The sequence below is a fragment of the Cavia porcellus genome, unplaced genomic scaffold, assembly GCF_034190915.1.
Source record: "Cavia porcellus strain 051 isolate PalLab524CR breed Dunkin Hartley unplaced genomic scaffold, mCavPor4.1 scaffold_6, whole genome shotgun sequence".
Classification (NCBI taxonomy): domain Eukaryota; kingdom Metazoa; phylum Chordata; class Mammalia; order Rodentia; family Caviidae; genus Cavia; species Cavia porcellus.
In genome coordinates, this window is record NW_026947489.1 from 99737011 (window position 1) to 99756240 (window position 19230).

Here is a 19230-nt window from a genome sequence, read left to right on the forward strand (position 1 = left end):
GTAATGTTTAACTCTTCCTAGAAGAAGAATAGCCAGGTCAAATGGAATTTCTAGTTTTAGCTCTGACTTGGGCTTCACATATATGAGAAACCACGTGATAGTTAATCTTTGATGTATTTCATTTATTATTATGGTCTCGGGTGCATCCATTTTCCTGCACATACCTCACAGTTACCATTTATGGCTGGTATTGTTGCCCACTGACTTTAGTACTTACAATGAATGCTCCCTGCCACTATAAGTCTCCACCCCATTACAAAGTTCATTTGTGATGCCTTTTACCTTTTCTCTAGTTTGCTATACTCATTATTTCATATAATCTGTGTGAATAATTATAAACAGATTCCTAGTATCTTAAAAGTTCTATCACTTGGCTATCACTTGGAATTAATGGAGTATCTATATATACCTCTGAAGGCCAGCATGATTAGAAATAAAAGGTCATAAAGTAGATTACAGGTTCGTAGGTTACTGGTTCTAGTCCAGATTTAAGTATTTGACTCTTTGGGGCAAGTCTATTTCAGGTATTTATTTCCTAGACTTAGAAGTTTTTATGACTTTGTATATGGCAAGGTCTTTATACTCGTTTTAATTTAAAAGGCATACATACTTAAGTAAAAAGTTCGAAAACAAAGTGCATTTTTTTTCAAAGAGTGCATTTTGTAACATCAGGAAAATTGAATGAGGCTATATAAGGTTTTGCTATCTCTTCAGAAAACTCTATAATATATATATATATATACACACACACACATACCAGCAACAGGTACAGATCTAAAGTCCTTTTCATATTGTAATACCTTCCTTAAAAACACAGTAAAGTCTGGAACAACTAAGGTGGATACAGTGAGTCCTATACTATGGTAGCTAAACTGCAGCTTTCTTATTGCTGAGTCTAAACTTTTTACTTTGGCCTTATTGCTTGCTTAAAGACTCACACTTCTTAAGTAGTCTGGAAACCACATAACTACCTTGGTGAAGTTTCCATGTTAGAAATTAATATATGGAAAGGGAACAAACTGTTAGAATGTACTTTTTGGGTCGGGAAATTATGCTGAATAAAAGAAAGCCAATCTCAAAAGATTATATTGTGTAATTCCATTATAACATTATTTAAATGTCAAAAATTATACACAGAACAGTTGCCAGGAGGTGACTGAAAGCATGAAGGGTTCTTGTGGTGCAGCTATTATGTATCTTGATAAAATTGTCTAGAAATAAATATATAAGTGCATAGAAAACTGACAAAATTTGAATAGAATGGAGGAATTGTATGTCAGTTTCCTGGATGTGCTATTGTACTATAATTATGTAAGATGTTAACATTGGGAGAAACTGAATTGTAGAATAGACTCTCCATATTCATTTCACTCTATAATTATCTTGATTAAAAAGTTTTTTTAAAAAATGAGACAGCCCTACCACATGACCCAGATGGTCCATAAGTAAGAATTACCCAAGGAAAAGAGAAAATGTCCAGAAAAAGACTTGCACAAGAAAGCTGATTAAAGCTGCATCATAATATCCCAAACTGCTAATCCAGATGCCCATTCACCTAAGGACCGCACGAGGACTGGATAAACAGTGAAATACTAAGCAGCACAAAAATTCAAACAAGTGTTAAACAAGACAGTGCAATCAGATATGTCGAACAAAAGTCAGAACAACAAAAACAGTATGTGCATGTGTAATTCTTATGTACAATTCTGGAAAATGCCAACTAGTCTACAGGGATAGGAAATAGTGTTTGCCCAGAAGTGAGGGTATGAGGAATGGATAACAGGACACAAGTAGTCTGCTTTTCATAGTGATGGCTATGATCATTATTTAATTATGATGGTCATTTCTAGTTAAAAATTTATCAGACTTTGTACTCTAAATTTGGGCAGTTATGGTAGGTCCATCTATGACACCTTAGAGACAGAAAAGCAAAGATGAAACACAAATGGACATTGTCTCTGCTCATATTTTTGGTGTAATAAAAAAAATAAATTTTTTTTCAAGGCAGTGACTCACTAAGTAGTGCAGGCTGGCCTTGAACTCATGGCGATTCTCCGGCCTCAGCCTCCCAAGTGCTGGAATTACAAGTATGTGCCACCACACCAGGCGAAAAATAAACATTTTTAAGAGTTGGGAAAAAAAAGCACAAACTCAGGCATGATCATAACTAAAATGCTGTAAGCATATGGCCTTAGAAGTGACAAACATCAGAACTTTGTGTCCACAGTGTATTGCTTAAGCCTTCAAGCATCTTTTATTAATAGTAATTGAGCAGAAAAGTCAATTGAGGACTTAGGGAATACAGGGTGGGATATGAAACTCCAAATGGGCAAAATCTAAGGTTCTATGGGTGATTCCAGCTGTAACAGGTTTTTGAAGAGGGGTAAAATCCTTTAAGATTGACTGTCACTCTTTAAGCATACATTTTTTAACCTACTGGGTGCTCACGACGATTGAAAGGGTCATTATAAATAACGTGTACAAGTTACACCAGTGTAATTTTTAATATTCAAGCAACCGCAGCTCAACTGCAATGGCAGATTCAAGAGAGAGATGTGACGAACTAAAAGAAACCAAATTAGTTTCCTGATAGTAATTATTTTCTCGTTTTGTTGGGGGACCAGCAAAAAAAAAAAAAAAAAAAGTTTCCTGGCTTTCAGCTCGCAGCCAGTGCTCTCTCAGGCGACACAGCCCAGTAAAATTGCTTCCCTTCTGTCCAAGAGCTTCCTCCCTTTGTTTGAATCTCTGCAAGAATAACTTCCAAGTGATTTTTAAACGACCACAGCGCTTAAGACAACCTTGGTTTACAGGGAAAACTTAATAAATACGAGCTTCCACTTTGCTCTGCAACTTAGCCTACCGTGCGCAAGAGCAGAGGATGAAAATAGGACACACTTGCAGCGCGCAACCGCAGAACGGAGAAGGCATGTCCTTTTTGAGGCGCCGTAGAGCCTAGGAGGCTCAGGCTGTGGTCGGCTCTCCACCCCTTTCCACGTCAGCCAAGGAGTTGGGATCCGTCGCTGCTGCTGCTGGTGGGATCCGTGGTAGACGGTTCTGGGGCTTCCCCACCCGCTGCCCTCCTAAGCCAGGTAGCTGACCCTGAGCCCCTAATCGCAGAGGCGTAGTGGGTTACGCAGAGTCGGAGGAAACAACTCTCCCTTCCTGGCAGTGACGGAACCTCAGAGTAGGCCGCTCCTGTCGCGGCCTGGCTCCGGGAAGCGGCGGGGTAGCGGGCTGGGACGCCCGAACCCGACCTCGCTCCGACCCGGGGTCTTCTCTGTCTCTCAAGACCCTGAGCTCTCCCTTGCTGGTCGGGGCTGCTTTGCAGGAGGAAGGAAAGCGGTGGGGTGGGGGTGCGGCTCGCCGTTCCGGGACCCACCGACCGCCGTCGCGATGAAGTGATTTATTGCAGTTTTGCAGAAAAGTCTCACGTAGTCTCGTTCTCTTGAGAAGTTCACACTGTGTGCAATTTGAGAAATCACTGTACTGTAACACGGAGGGGTGGGCTGGAGGGCTGTCACTGTGCAGTGGTCCTTTTCTTCTGCACTGCGGCTTCAGATCCCCGGCGGAGTTGAGGGGTGGTGGGGCCAAATGGGGAATAAGAGATTAAGTATCTAGTTCGGTGGGTTTTTTTTTTTTTTTTTAAACAATATAGATAGAGTCTCCTAGTACTTTTAAGCACATAAGGTAGACTGAATGAACTTTAGACAGTAAAGATCCCTAATGGTGTGTGGGATTTTTAAGACACTTGTAATGAGGTTGTATTTATTTTTCTAGATTTTCTGACATCGGACATCTGTCGTCCTAAATCTTGTATCAGGGGATTGATTAGAACCAGAAACGATGACGGCTGCTGAGAATGTGTGCTATACGTTAATTAACGTGCCAATGGATTCAGAGCCACCGTCTGAAATTAGCTTAAAAAATGACCTAGGTAAACTTTCTTAAAATTGTGTGATTAAACTGAAAAATAAAAACAAACATTGTACATAATGGGATACCATGTGATATCTTGATGCATGTATACGTTGTGTGATATTTCAGTCAGATTAAACATCTGTTCCCCTCATGGTAAAAAACCCAAATCTTTTAATCTTAGCTTTTTAAAATATGGTTGTTTTACTGTTCTGTCGCACACCTGACCTTCTTACTCATACCTAACTGTAATTTAACACCTATTAATCAGCCTTTCCCATCTCTCTGTCACCCTAATGAGCGACTCAGCCACTGGTGACCACCATTCCACTCAGTTTTTAATGATGATTTTGCTAAGTAAACTTTGGTAATATTTGAGAATAATATGAAAAACAAAAAAAAAACCTGAAAAATTTCTCATTTATGCTTGATGTTCTTTATTATTAGAAATGCATAATTTTTGTCAGTGTCTTTTCGAATGTGTTCAATAGACAGTTTTATGCAATAGTCTTATGAAAACGTGTTAAGTTTAGGTTTGCAGTATTGTTTTTGGAAATAGAGTAACAATTCAGTTTAGCTTAGTAAAGCTAAAGAAGTGTACTAATTACTGGTGTACTTTATGCTGTTGACAGTTATTTATAGGCAACAGGTTGCAAATTTATACTGGAATGTCTTCATACCTTTACTTCATTTCCTGTACTTAACATAGAAAACCCAAAAGCTTTGTTCCTTGGGTTCTCACCCAGAGAAACCCTGGCAATCGTATTTCCCTAAAAGTTTAAGTTTTTCATTTGGAAAGCTTTTGCAAAGAAGAACAGTACTATATTTCTTAAAAGTGCTGTGTTTCCTTTAAAAGTGTTATAATAGGGCTCCATGAGACGCATCTGTGATGCAAGCACTTGGGAAGCTGAGGCAGAAGGATCACAAGTTTGAGTCTTGCCTGGATATTAGTGTGACACTATCTCAAAAAATCTAGTGTTTGTAGCTCAGTGGTAGACCTGGGTTTGATCCCCAGTATCACACACATACACGCACAGACGCACACAAGCATACATGTGTACTGTGTAAGTGACTGTCTCAAGAAAAAAAGTTTTTTAAGTGCTGTACTTTCCAAAGTAATAATTCTTATTTAAACTACAAAAATAAATTAGTAAAGTACTGTTTTGAACAGAATGAAATAAAGATCTTGCTTAAATACTGAATGGATCTTTTAGTAGTTTGCAGTTTGAAGAAAAACTTAATATTTATCTATTCTTATTCTTAGTATTAATAGCTTAATATTTTATTTATCTATTTCTACTCCTAGTAGTAATAGAATACCTCCCAGTCTTCCATTACTTGATATTAGATGTCTTTTGAGGTCAAGTTTTTTAACTTTTTTTTTTTGGTATCAAATCTAGTTCCTGAATATCAAACCTAGTGCCTCGCAAATCCCAAAAGCAAGTGCTGTATCACTTGAGTTCTGGAGGTCTGTTTTTAAACAGGAAAAGAAACTCTCCTTTTTAGCTGATAGCACTAGTTACAAAGGTACATATATTTACTGTTTTTCATATCACTAAAGAAAGCTGAATGAGCTGAGTACATGACTGTAATCCCAGGACTCTGAGAGGCTGAAGCAGGAGGATCAAAAATGTGAGCCAGCTTGGGCAATTTAGCAATTTAGTGAGACCCAAATGAAAAATCAAGAAGGCCTGGGGGTAGCTTCGTGTGAAGGCCCTGGGTGCAATTCAAAGAGTTGGATTGGATACAAACTAGTAAATACACATTCTTTACTATTTTTTTTCTATAATGTAAAATGCTTAAGGCTATAGCTAGAAAGGTAAAGAATTAAACCTGTTCTAATTGGAATAATACTCTTGTCTTAATTGTATATACCTTGCCTTACTCTTAACAAATGAATAAGTAGTCTTCAATTTTGTATGTATTTTAAGAAAACTTGAGATTAAAAGTTTAGAGCTAGTTTTTGAGTAACAAATAATTTTTATTCGGTTAAATAAATACTGTGTTCTTATTTCGCTTTACCTTTAATCACCAGATCTGAACTCTGTTGACTATACATTTGCTAGAGTAAGAGGTACTCAGTATTTATTGATAAATTGAATCGATTCTTGAAGTTTTCCATATTTTTGATAGTGCTCAGAAAGGAAAAAGATCTGGAAATTTGAAGCTGTGGAAAGAAACACATTCTTTCTTTGCCTAAATTTGAATTGTTGAAATAAACAGTAGTTGGGGTGGGGTGCTTAAAATAAAACTGCTATAGATTTTTTTTTTACAAGTTTGTTGTTAAATGTACTTTTCTTTTGAAAATATCGTTATAAGTAGAATTCTAATCTCCTAAATTTTTAGAAATTTACTACTTTGTGAAAAATATTTAAAAACTGGAATAAAACAAGGCACCAAGATTATAATGATAAAACATAGTGATGCAATTATCTCCTTTAAACTTTGTGTCCTTTATATTATCAAATGGTAGGAAAAAATTTTAAAAATCAAGAAGGGAACTTTGGAACAGAGAAAGGAAAAACCTGTTGAGGCTCAGTGAATACAGTTTCAACCATTTAGAACTTTATCTGATTAGTCCAAATATCTGAGGATATTCTCTGTTCTGTAACATGTAAAAATATCGACCTGGTGTTAATAAATAGTCTTTAGAGTCTAGAAAGGACTTAAAGTCTTTTGATTTACTTGGACAATTTTTCTGAGCTTTAGTCTTTCTTATAACCCTACCAAGTGACCAAGCATAGTGTGTCTCTTTGGCAACAATAGTTCTTTACTTAATAGCCATTTTGGTCAAATTGTTAGAAAGTTATTTATCATAGTTAGGCCCAAATGTGCTTCCTGATAACCTCAGTTTTTAGTTCTAATTCTTCTCCTCATGATAGCTTTAGGTTTTTTGTTTCATTTTGATTTTGTGGTACTGGAAATTGAGTCCAGAGCTTTCACACTGAGCTAGATTCCTGGTTCTATTTATATTTTGAGACTAAGTCTTGCTCTCTAAGACGGCCAGGCTAGGCTCAAACTTGTGATCCTGCTGCCTCAGCCTCTGAGAGTACTGGGATTACAAATGTGCACTGCCATGCCTAGCTAGCCCTAGGATTATAGGGTCTTGTTATCAGTCTTTGTTTTCTCTTTTCCCACATAATCATGTAGTTTTATGGTCTAAACAATTACAGTGCACTTGTATCATATTTTAGCCTTTGAATTTTGAATCCGAAAGATTTTTAGTACCATAAATTTTGCAGTGTGCAGTGATAATAATGTGAAATTAATTGTTTCATGTCAGTGTTTTGTACTTTATATGGCATAGCTATGGTTTTTCATTTGCATTTTGTCTTAAGCATCTAATCCTTTAAACAATGGCTTAGAAGTATAGAAATTTTAATATTCTTCCAGTTTTCTAGACATATCAACTCTACATTGGCACAATTGGGTAGAACTAGAAATCTAATCCAGCATCTTCACATTATATCTGAAAAAAGTGAGGTTCCGAGGTGAATGGTTTATGTAAAGATGTGTTTTTTGTGTGGTAGAATGAAGGAAAGAAACCTTGTCATTTGGATTTGTGCTTTTATTTCTGTTGCCAGTAATAAAGTATGTTTTATTATTAATTGCTTTTAAAGTTAACTGAGGAATTATCTTTTGAAAGGATTGTGCTTTCTATTTATTTATTTTTTTTACTTCGGTCAGAAAAAGGAGATGTGAAATCAAAGACGGAAGCTTTGAAGAAAGTAATCATTATGATCCTGAATGGTGAAAAGCTTCCAGGACTTCTGATGACCATCATTCGTTTTGTGCTACCTCTTCAGGATCACACTATCAAAAAATTGCTTCTGGTATTTTGGGAAATTGTTCCTAAAACAACTCCTGATGGAAGACTTTTACATGAAATGATTCTTGTGTGTGATGCATACAGAAAGGTACACCAAACCCTTCCTCTCTCTTTTCTTTCTTTTGAGATAGGGTCTCACTATGCATTTCAGGGACTGGGTTTGAACACACTATGTTGCCCAGGCTGACCTTGAACTTGCAGCTATTCTCCTGGCTCAGCCTCCTGAGTGCTAGGATGACAGGCATATGCCACCGCGTCCAGTCATTATTTCTAAATATTACTTTGATTTTAAATAATGGTAAAATTGGTGAATGAGCTCTATTTTAGTGTTTAAAATTAAATCTTTGTTGAAATGTAAGTTGAAGATAACTATTTTAAAGTTGTAAAGAGCTATTGTTTAAAAGTTCTACTATTACTTTGTCAGACATTTTCTATGCATTCTATGTATGTGTGTGTTATAAACTAAGTATAGCAATACATATAGTATATAAGACAACAGTGACATTATAGTCAATAGGAATTTGATGAAACCTGGTAATCTAGGTCCTTCCTAAATCTAGGTCCTTCCAATGTTTTCCATTGGAAAGTTTTGCATTTAAAAGCTAATTTTTATAAGCTGAAGCTCAACATTTCATATTTAATTTTTATGTCAGGATCTTCAGCATCCTAATGAATTTATTCGAGGATCTACTCTTCGTTTTCTTTGCAAATTGAAAGAAGCAGAACTGCTAGAACCTTTAATGCCAGCTATCCGTGCTTGCTTGGAACATCGACACAGCTATGTTAGAAGAAATGCTGTTTTAGCCATCTATACCATCTATAGGTAAGTAAAGACACACTTTTAGCTTAGTTCTGTGAGGAATTTGCTGTCTTTTAGACTAGAGGTTCCAAAGTGATCATTTGCAGCCTCCATGTAGTCTGTGGATATGTTTTGTTTACCACCACAGTATTTTTCCGTTATTATCATTGAGTTGTCATCGTTGAAAAGTCAAAAAAGTACTGGCAACACTGGGCCCTAGTTTTTACATGATTGACTGAAATTAAATGATACTAGCTCCCTTTAAAATTATACACTTTTCAGTTTGAGACATAACCTCTCATTCTCAATTTTATTACTCCAGTCCACTTAATTCATTTGCTTGCTTAGCACCTGAAGGCTCTGACTTTTTCCACTTTGTTTTAGAATTCTTTTTGTGGAATGTTGGTTTTATGTTTTTACCCTTAGAGGCTATGAGAAAGGAACTAGTTGTTATTTTTAGAAAGTGGAGATTTGGGACCTTAAAAACAATTGGAAGAACTAGTTAGATGAAGTTAGAATGCTTGACTTCCTTAACCATTGATACCAGTCTTTTTTCTTTCTCTTTATGTGTGTGGGGGAGTGTGGTACTGGGCCTTCATGCTGAGCTATATCCCCAGCCCTTGTTTTTGAGACAGATCTCACTGTGTAGTTCAGGCTGGTCTTGAACTCACTGTGTAGACCAATTCCACATCCATCTTGAAGTTGCTTTGCTTCTCCAGCAGCACCCTCTGGAGTACTGGGATTATAGGTATGCACCTGGCAGTTTTTTTATTTTGAGACAAATCTTGCTAAGTAGCTAAATTGCTCAGGTTGGGCTTGATCTTTCAATCCTCCTGCCCCAGCATCCCAGAGTACTTAGAATTACAGGTGTATAGCACCACACCTGGCCATCAGTCCATTCAAAAGTAATAAAATTTACTTATAAAGGAAAGTAACGTTGTGGTTAATGTAATTTGGATTCTCTGAATGTTACCATATAGACTATAGAAATTTCAGAATTTAAACTATAAAGCATTAAACAGTGACTGGCTATCAATATTTGATAGTATGATAATAGAATTATGATTATTTTTAAATTTTGGAGAAATGTATTAATCTACTTACAAATGAAGTAAGTTGTTTTGGATTTGCTTCAAAATAATATGGGAGGAAGGGAAACAAGCAGGGGAATAATGAACAAAACTGGCTAAGAATTAGTAATTATTGAAAATAGGTGATAATTTTTATTAAGCAAATGTTTATTGTGCATTACACATACTTTTAAATTTCTAACATAGGTAAGTTAATACAGTGCACTGCTAATAAATTTCAAAGGATGATGTTTTTTCTTTAATTCATAATGTTCTTTACTTCATTAAGGAAATATTTTGACTATCAATATTAGTACTATATTTATAAAGTGTATTACTAATGAATGTGAAAAGACACTTAGAATATATGTTGAATACATCAGCTTTCTCTGTGTTGAACTAGAAAACATAATTTGATAGCTTAATAGAGCAAAGTATAACCCTAAAATTTGTTCTCTTACTGATTTAAAGTTTCAAAAAAGTAAAAGAATCAGCCAGGCTTGGTGGGGCACCCTCTTATCCCAGTACTTTGGAGGCTGAAGCAGGAGGATCATTCTGAGTTTGAGACCAGCCTGGGCTACAAAGTGAGCTCAAGGCCAGCCTGAACTGCATAGTGAGACCCAGTCTCACAAAGACAAAAAAAAAAAGTCAAAGAATCACTAGTGTTATAAAAAGTTTGTTAAGTTTTAATTTTGGTGTTCAGAAAATTACAAAAAGAGCAAAATAGATCTTTATTAAATGTGAGTGTTTCCTGTTTTATTTGAAGAAATTTTGAACATCTTATCCCTGATGCTCCTGAGCTGATACATGATTTTCTGGTGAATGAGAAGGATGCAAGTTGCAAAAGGAATGCATTTATGATGCTAATTCATGCAGACCAGGTGAAGTACTTCTTAAAGGTTATTTTTATGACTGTATTTGAAATGAGGATTAAAAATAAGATTTAATATCTGTAAATAATTTTGCTTATAGTACCTGTAATTTGACTATTTTGATTTTATAGAGTTTTGGACTTTTCTGTGTATAAAAAATATTTTTTCTTAATCATTATCTAAAATATTGTATATGTGATACATACATTTTTTAAAAGTAAATAAGCAGAGAGGCATTTCATAATACCCACTTCATAGTTTGGACTTTTTCATGGGGGTTTTTTTGGTGTAGAGGATTGAAACCAGGGCCTCATGCATGCTAAATGCTAAGCTACACCTCTGGTCCCCACTTCATAGTTTTCCAGATGAAATTATGTGTGACTGTATTCTGTGACACTCTGCTGTGGAGTTTTGTTTAATGAAACACTGGCTTAGACATTTCTGTAGAAACAGAGTGCCCTTCAATGTAGACGTGTATCCTTACTAGGCTCTTCCAATTCAGAAGGTGCTGCCAATTCCACATCCATCTGTGATAGCTGTTAAAGTATATGCTCTTGATTAGCAGTGACTCTGCACACCTTTGTGGCATCTGATTTTGAAAATGTTGGTATGTAGTATTTATTATCATATTGTGGGAAATAATAGTGTTATTCCCCTCCAGATCTTCCAAGTTTTTAATTGTGATAAAATATACCTAGTGTAAAATTTACCATCTTAGCCATTTTTAAGTGTATGTTTCAGTGGTATTAAATGCATTCATAACATTATACAACCATCGTCATCATCTGTCTTCATAACTTTTCTAACTTTGTGGAACTAAAAGTCTTCTACCTATTAAGTAATAGCTCACCATTACTACTTCCCCCCACTCGTGGTAATGACCATTTTACTTTCTGTCTTATGGTTTGACTACTCTCAGTACGTAATATAATTTAGTATTTATCCTAATGTGATTAGTTTATTTCACTTAGTATAATGTCTCCAAGGTTCATCCATGTTGTAGCATACGTCAGAATTTTTTTCTTTTTTAATGGTACTGAGTATGAAACCCATGGCCTTCCTACATCCCTGGCTCTTTTGTGTTTTATTTTGAGACAAAATAAAACAAAAGCTAAATTGCCTAGGATAGGCTTGAACTTTCCATCATCCTGCCTCAGCCTTCTAGAGTGCTAGAACTGCAAGTGTGTACCATTACACCCAACTTCTAGAATTTCTTTCCTTTTTAAAGACCAAATAATATTCCTTTGTAAATATGCACCAAATGTCCATTGGTAAATACTTGGGTTGCCTCCACCTTTTAGCTATTATGGATAATGCTATGACTGTGGATTTACAAGTGTCAAGTTCCTGCTTTTAGTTATTTTAAGTGTATACTCAGAAATGGAGTTGCTGTGTTATATGGCATACTTAGTTTTCAGGAAGCACCATAATGCTTTCCCTAGCTCTTACACCATTTTATATATTACCAGCAGAGCACAGTGGCTCTGAGTTTGCCACATGTTTGTCAACACTTGCTATTTTCTGGGTTTTCTTTTTAGCCATCCTAATTTGTGTAAGGTAACATTTGGGTCTGTCAGTCTATCTTCCTGACCAAGATTATGAGAAAGCTACTTATATGGGCCATGATGTTATGTTCTCTTAAAGACTTCATTTAACTTTTTAAAAGATGTTTGTAGTGCTTCAAACACAGTTTCATGCATGCTAGGCAAGTGTTCTACCTCTAAGCCACATCCCTTGGCCCTAGAATTGGTTTTATTGATTTGTACTTTTGTTCTACTTTTACCTACAATAAGGGGCATAGTCAGAAATAATTCAGTTAAATTTATTAATCTTTTTACTGGACAAATGTTATTTAGACCTTTGTCTGTTCTCACTAATATATGACGGCCCATAGGAGGTTTTTCCTTTAGGTCTGTAATAAAATAGGTACTATACACTTTTTTTTTTTTTTTTTTTTTTTTGGTGGTAACAGGGCTTGAACTCATGACCTCGTGCTTGCCAGGCAGGCACTTAGGCTGCTGAGCTAAATTCCTGGCCTGCTATTATATACTGTTGCATTTTATGTATTGACTTCTTTTCGATTCCTTCACCTTTTCCCCCAACTTCTCTTTGCCCTGACTTTTTCCATTTCTTTTATTTGGTGTAATATGTGTATTTTTTAAGTTGTGTTAAGTCGTCATGTTGAATGAGGTTGAGTATGATAAGTATATTCTTTCTTCTTTAGGATCGTGCTTTGGATTACCTGAGCACTTGTATTGATCAAGTTCAAACTTTTGGAGACATTCTGCAGTTGGTTATTGTTGAACTAATTTATAAGGTAAGTGGTAATTTATGATGGGTAAACTTAAGTTTAGGACAAAGCTAAATAATCTTTTTTCTGGAGTGCTACCTAATTGTTACAGTAATATATTCTATACTTGATCTTAGCCAAAAGACTGAGAAGCAATAGTAATATATTTTAGTAATAGAGACATTTTACAACATAGCCCTATTAAAGTGTTTTTCCTTTTTCTTTTCCTTGGCTTAATTTATATGCTAACAAGGAGATTACCAATTACTTTGTACCAGCCTTTGTTTTATCCTTGTCTCCAAGGCTCAAGCAATCCTTCTATATAAGCAACACTTTAATTTGCTGTATCTTTTCAAAGAATTGAGTATCTTAATGTTCTGATAAATAAAAGATGTGGTGACTTCTGATTTGGCTGTGGCTAACAGATTATAACTGTCCTTGCAGGAAAAAGAATTCCTCTCAACACAGGGTCCTAGTGATTTAGAAACAGCATTTAAAGTGAAATAGAAGGGCTGGGCATTTAGCTCGGTAGTGTAACTGCCTGCCTGGCAAGCACAAGGTTGTGAGTTCAATCCCCAGAAGAAAAAAAAAAAGTCTTTCCTAAAATGAAACAAAGAAACAAGGATTGTAAGTATGTAGCTCCTTGCAGTTGGTGTGAATGCTGTACAGATTCCACTGAGGTTCTCAACAATAGATGTTCCCTGGTACCTAGTGGTTTTGTTTACCAGGGTCTGGATTATATTAGGAGAGAATAGTTTATAAGTCATGTCCCAGAATAGAGGTTTGGCTGTACTTTAGGAAAATCTAATATGTACATTAATTAAAAGAGAAAAATACTCATTTCATAAGTAAAGGAATCAAGGTATATTTAGAACAGGATGGAAGTCTTTAGTTTCCTTTCCAGTAATGAATATCATCATAAATAATAGAAAATACTAATTGATTTTTTTTTTTTTTGAGACAGGGTCTTGCGAGGCAGTTCACACTGGCCTTGAACTCACTTTGTAGCCCAGCCTGGCCTCAAATTTGCAGCAGTCTTCCTCTCTCAGTCTACTGAGTGCTAGGATTATAGGTGTATGCCACTACACCTGGCAGGAGATAATAATTAAAAAAATCTTCATTTAGCCTTTAGCCGGGGATTAAGCAGAGCAACATAAGCGCCTGCCTGGCAAGCACAAGGTCACAATCCCCAGGACCAAAAAAAAAAAAAAAGGAGAGAGAAAATCTTCATTTATCATTTTTGAAGAACTGGTATTTTCTTTTATTGGCTGTTGATATTTATATAATCTATTATGTTTTCCTTTTTGACTTGGCATCTGGAATAAAAATTTAGACCAAATTCAGTGTCCTGTCATAGGGCTCATATTAGTGTATCTGGTTATTAAGTCCTTATTTCTATAACTTTATGTTTTTTATTTTATTTGTGTGGAGTATGCATATCTTTTGTAAGCCATGTGAAAACCTTTTGTGAAACAAAATATAAATTATGATAGAACAAATAAATGAAAGAGTAGCTATTACAGTATTATTTATTTATTTGTTTATTTATTTATGTATTTATTGAAGACGGGGTCTCGCTATGCAGTTCAGGCTGTCCTTGAGCTCACTTTGTAGCCCAGGCTGGTCTTGAACTCACAACTGTCCTCCCACCTCAGCCTCCTGAATGCTGGGATTACAGGCATGAGCTATTGCAGTATTTGAAAAAACTTTTTTCTGAAATTGCCACTGATATGTCACATTATCTCACCTCATGCTGGCCAACATTTTTGTATGTCCTGTGGAACTGTTCTTAACTTTCAGATTAAGAACTTTAGCCATCCCATAAGCTAATATTAAAAAACATTCTAGCAGGGATTTAGCTTTGAGGCATAAGTGCCTGCCTTGCAAGCACACTGTTATAAGGTCGATGCCTGGTACCAAAAAAAAATTTTTTTTTCCTGTTTGAAAACAAGTGTTAGGGCTGGTGGGAGTTGTCTTTGTGGTAGAGCAAATGCCTGGCATGCACGAGGTCCTGAGTTCCATCCCCTACACTGGGGAAAAAAAAGTAGAAAGAAAAAAAATCATGTAGCCCCTGAAATTAGTTAAAACCTGAACATTTTCCTTTGCAGGTCTGTCACGCTAATCCTTCAGAAAGGGCTCGTTTCATTCGTTGCATCTATAACTTACTACAATCATCTAGCCCAGCTGTAAAATACGAAGCTGCTGGGACGTTAGTAACACTGTCAAGTGCACCAACTGCAATCAAGGTACTTCTTGTTTCTGGGGGCCAGATTAGATGATAGACATGCTGTCTTCCCACATGTGATCTCATGGCATTGTGATTCACTGCATGCTATCAGGGCATCGAGATCTACAAATTTTATAAAATTGTGTAAAACTGTACAAAGTCCAACCTTCATTCTCCTCTCCTTACTACTTTCATATATGGGTATATACAATGACTGAGAAAAAGAGAGTAACACTATTTCTAGTTTCTAGACATTTACTCTGGTATTTTAAGATACCTCTTCATTCTTACGTTAAAATCTACATCTGAGGAAAGCAAGTCTGAATACTAACTGGTGGACCCTAAAATGATTCCAGTATTTGCAATAATGGATTACTATCTTTTTCTTCTGTAGTTTACTATCAGGAAATGGCTGTATTCAGAGAGTAAATTATTCTAAAAAGCTAGATGGCATAAGTAGGAGAACAGTTTTATTCACTAATATTTAAACAAAATTTTAATTTTTTATTTTGAAATAATTTTAAACGTACAGAAAAGTTGTGGAAAAAAAGTGTTCCCATATACTTTCCACTATCTTCCGTAATATTCATATTCTTGCATAACTACTATATAATTGTTAAAACTAAGCAATATTGGAATAATATTGTTAACTAAACTATAGACTATACTCAAATTTTACATTTTTCCACTAATGCCTTTTTCGGGACCTAATAATTGCATTTAGTTGTCTGAGTCTCCTCCAGTGTGTAAGAGTATCCCTGTCTTTCCTTGTTTTTCATGCTTTGACACATTTGAAAAGTATTAGTTTCTTTATAAAATATCCTTTAATTTGAGTTTGTTATTTTCTTGTGGTCAGATTGAAGTCATTTTCTGGAAGAAACAGTGATAATGCTCTTCTCATTAGGTCAAGGGTACATGTCTATTCGTATGTCTTATTACTGGTAATACTAACATTGATCAGTCAGTTAAGGTGGTGTCTACCAGATTGCTTTACTGTTCTGATTTTTCCCATTATAGTTACTACATATTATAGAGAATGTATTTTGAAACTACACAAGTATTCTGTTGTTCCTCAGATTTTTACCTACTAATCTTAGTATCAATCAGTGAGTTTTCTCAGCATCAATTTAACTGTGATATTTTAATGGAGATTTTCTATTTCTGTCAGTCTATACTTTAGAATTCTTATGGAAGGAAAAGCTCTCTTTTCTGTTCCCTCTTTGTCTTTTCTTCCTTTTTCCTATTAGTGTGTTTTGTTGTATGACTCATAAGCTCAAGTGGTATCATTCTAAAATCTGTTGTATTTCTTTTTGTTTCTTTTCTTTTCTTTTCTTAGTAAATGTTTCCTTGAGGTAGGGCTTTTGCTTTATTGAACAGGCTAGTCTGGAATTCTTGCTTTTTAAGTGATCCCCTGTCTCAGTCTCTTGAGTAGGTAAGACTACAGACATACTACTGTATTCAGCTAATGACATTTTTAACAACTCAGGATCATCTTTGCATTCCTTTTCTGGGTTGTGGCACAAATGTGTTAAACTGGGTCCCTACACTGAAATATACTTAATAGCTATTTTCAGTGGGATTCTCTAGTTGCTCTTCTCTATTTTGTTCCTTAGTTTTAACCCGTAATTTTTGGCTAACAAATATTTCTACATGTAACAGCCCCTTTCCATCCTTTTAATTTGTAATCCTTCTTGTCTTCGTAAGCTTGAATAATCCTAAGATTTGTTAGATTTCTTCTGAACAAGTTACATAAACTCTAGTGCAGGGTTAATGAGTGTCTTTTGGCTTCTTGGTGACTTTGTTATTCTTATTTTGAAATTCTACATTCATGACTTCTTAAAACATATTTCTCTTTATAGGCTGCTGCCCAGTGCTATATTGATTTAATCATAAAGGAAAGTGATAATAATGTGAAGCTCATAGTTCTGGATCGATTGGTAGAATTAAAAGAGCATCCTGCTCATGAACGAGTCCTCCAGGTAAGTGTCGTGCAAAAGAAATCTTAAGTATTTTTCAAATTTAGATCATTCCAAAGCTTTGCCATCTTAGTTCACTTAGAGCTTTTTAAAGACTAGCCAGTTTAAATTTTGGTCAACTAAAGCTCGACTGTTGAATCACCATGCATTTTTGGGGTATTGTCTTTGCCAATAAAATATTTCAACATGTAATCTTTATCTTTTCTATTTATACTATACTGGATATTTTTTGCAATGGTGATATATTTATTTTCATTTGAATGTAATATGTATATACATATTTAAGAATGTAATATATATATATACATATTTAAAAACTTTTTGTAATACGTATTTTTTAAAAAGTAGTCACACCAAATGAGAATAAATGATCTGATTCAATTTATCTATTTATTTATTTTTTTATCTGTTTGAGACAGTGTCTCACAGTGTAGGCTGGGCTTGAGCTCAGTCTGGTCTCAAACTCACAATGATCCTCCTGTCTCTGCCTCCCAAGTGCTGGAATTACAGGCATACACAATGATCTGATTCTAGAAAATTAATAGCAAAACTGTTTAACAATGAGAATAATGATGATTATAAAAATAGAGGTCCATAACCAGGCATGGTGGTATATTTCTGTATTCTTAGTACTCTGAAAGCCTGAACCAAGAGGACTGCAAGTTTGAGCCCAAGCTGGGCAGTTTAGCAGCTTAATGATACAATGGGTCAAAATTAAAGTTAAAAAACATAAGACTGTGGATGTGGCTCACTCCCCAGTACCACAAAATTTGAGTATTAAACAACAAAATTGAGCATTAATCAGTATTAAGTTCTCTGAATATACGAATTATAATGTATTTAAGAAATTTTGTGGGCCAGAGGAAGTAACTCAGTGGTCAAATGCTTATTGACCAGGCCCTGTGTTTGATCCCTAGCCTTACAAAAAGGAAAAAAAAGAAAAGAAAGAAAATATTTTTATTCTTGGGAGATGCTTCGTAACAGTGAAAGTAATGATAAAGCTAATAGGCCAGAAGATTAACAGTTGGTGATGTAGGTGATAGTATATAGTTTACTCTTGGAAATTTAAAAATTTTTTTATCCATTTATAAAAATGTTTTTTTGGGGGGGTCTTTTTTGTTTTTTATCAGTACCAGGGATCCAACTGACCACTGCCTGCTTGCAAGGCAGGCACTTATGCCGCTGAGCTAAATCCCCAGCCCCCATTTATAAAAATTTTATGTTTTATAAAATTATTTGTAAGTTGGTTTTGCTATATTTCAAAATATTTAACATAGACTTTTAAAGTATGCATCTTTTAAATATCACATTTTTCAAATAGCAATACACTTAACAAAATTGTTGATAATTTCTTTTTATTTATTTATTTTTGTCTTTTTTACTGTCTCGCTATGCAATTCAGACTGACCTTGGGCTCACTTTGTAGCCTGGAGCTAGTCTCCAATTTGGAATGGTCTGCCTACCGCAGCCTCTCTGGGAGTACTGGGATTACAGGAATGTGCCCTGCCAGGCACAAATTTTCCTTTTTTTAAGTACCTTTTTGTTTTCTTTTTTGCAGTATCAAGTACTAATTCAGATTTTCACAGTTGTCTCAAATGGGTCCTTTTTTTGTTCATTTTTCCAGCTTATAAAGATATATCATTCTGGTTGTTGTGACCTTCCAGTGTCTTAATTTTGAACAGTATTTTTTTCATTGTACTGATTTGTTGAAAAGAGCACAGCATTGTCATATAAACTGCTTTTCCTTCAGATGTGGCTGATTACCTCTTTAGACTGTCATTAAACTTCTTCCTTTGGCCTCTGTATTCTGTAAGTTGAGTCTACAGCTTCATAGACTCAAAACATTATCCATTCAAGTGCATCATATATGGCATTACTGTTTCATATTGAAGTACATGAGGAGACATAAAATACATAGTTTTCTACTCTGAGTAATTTTATTATTAGTCAAAAGATTAAGAAGGTGACAAAGAGAACGTGCCATTCTCCAGGTCAGATTTTCTTCCTGTGACCACAAAGATATGTGCTAATGCTTAATTTTTTGTTCTTTTTCAGGATCTGGTAATGGACATCCTAAGAGTACTGAGCACACCAGACTTAGAAGTACGCAAGAAAACTCTACAGTTAGCACTGGATCTTGTTTCTTCTAGGAATGTTGAGGAGGTAAAACAAAATTTTGGTGCAAGTTTGTAAGCATGTCAAGCATGTTTGTAAGTATGTCAGGCCAAACATGTCATAATTCTCACTAACTT

General features: G+C 35.3%; 1 protein-coding gene across 1 annotated transcript in view; it reads left to right on the forward strand.

Annotated features, from left to right (window-relative positions):
* The first annotated feature begins 2930 nt into the window (after positions 1-2930).
* The window catches only part of Copb1 (COPI coat complex subunit beta 1), a 36841-nt gene continuing 20541 nt past the window's right edge, over positions 2931-19230 (forward strand). The window contains exons 1-9 of the mRNA XM_063251862.1: positions 2931-3089; positions 3778-3934; positions 7603-7832; positions 8398-8567; positions 10380-10494; positions 12710-12802; positions 14884-15021; positions 16862-16981; positions 19034-19141. Of these exons, the coding sequence (XP_063107932.1) occupies positions 3844-3934; positions 7603-7832; positions 8398-8567; positions 10380-10494; positions 12710-12802; positions 14884-15021; positions 16862-16981; positions 19034-19141 (1065 nt within the window). The 5' untranslated portion in view covers positions 2931-3089; positions 3778-3843. The remainder of the gene's footprint in view (positions 3090-3777; positions 3935-7602; positions 7833-8397; positions 8568-10379; positions 10495-12709; positions 12803-14883; positions 15022-16861; positions 16982-19033; positions 19142-19230) is intronic.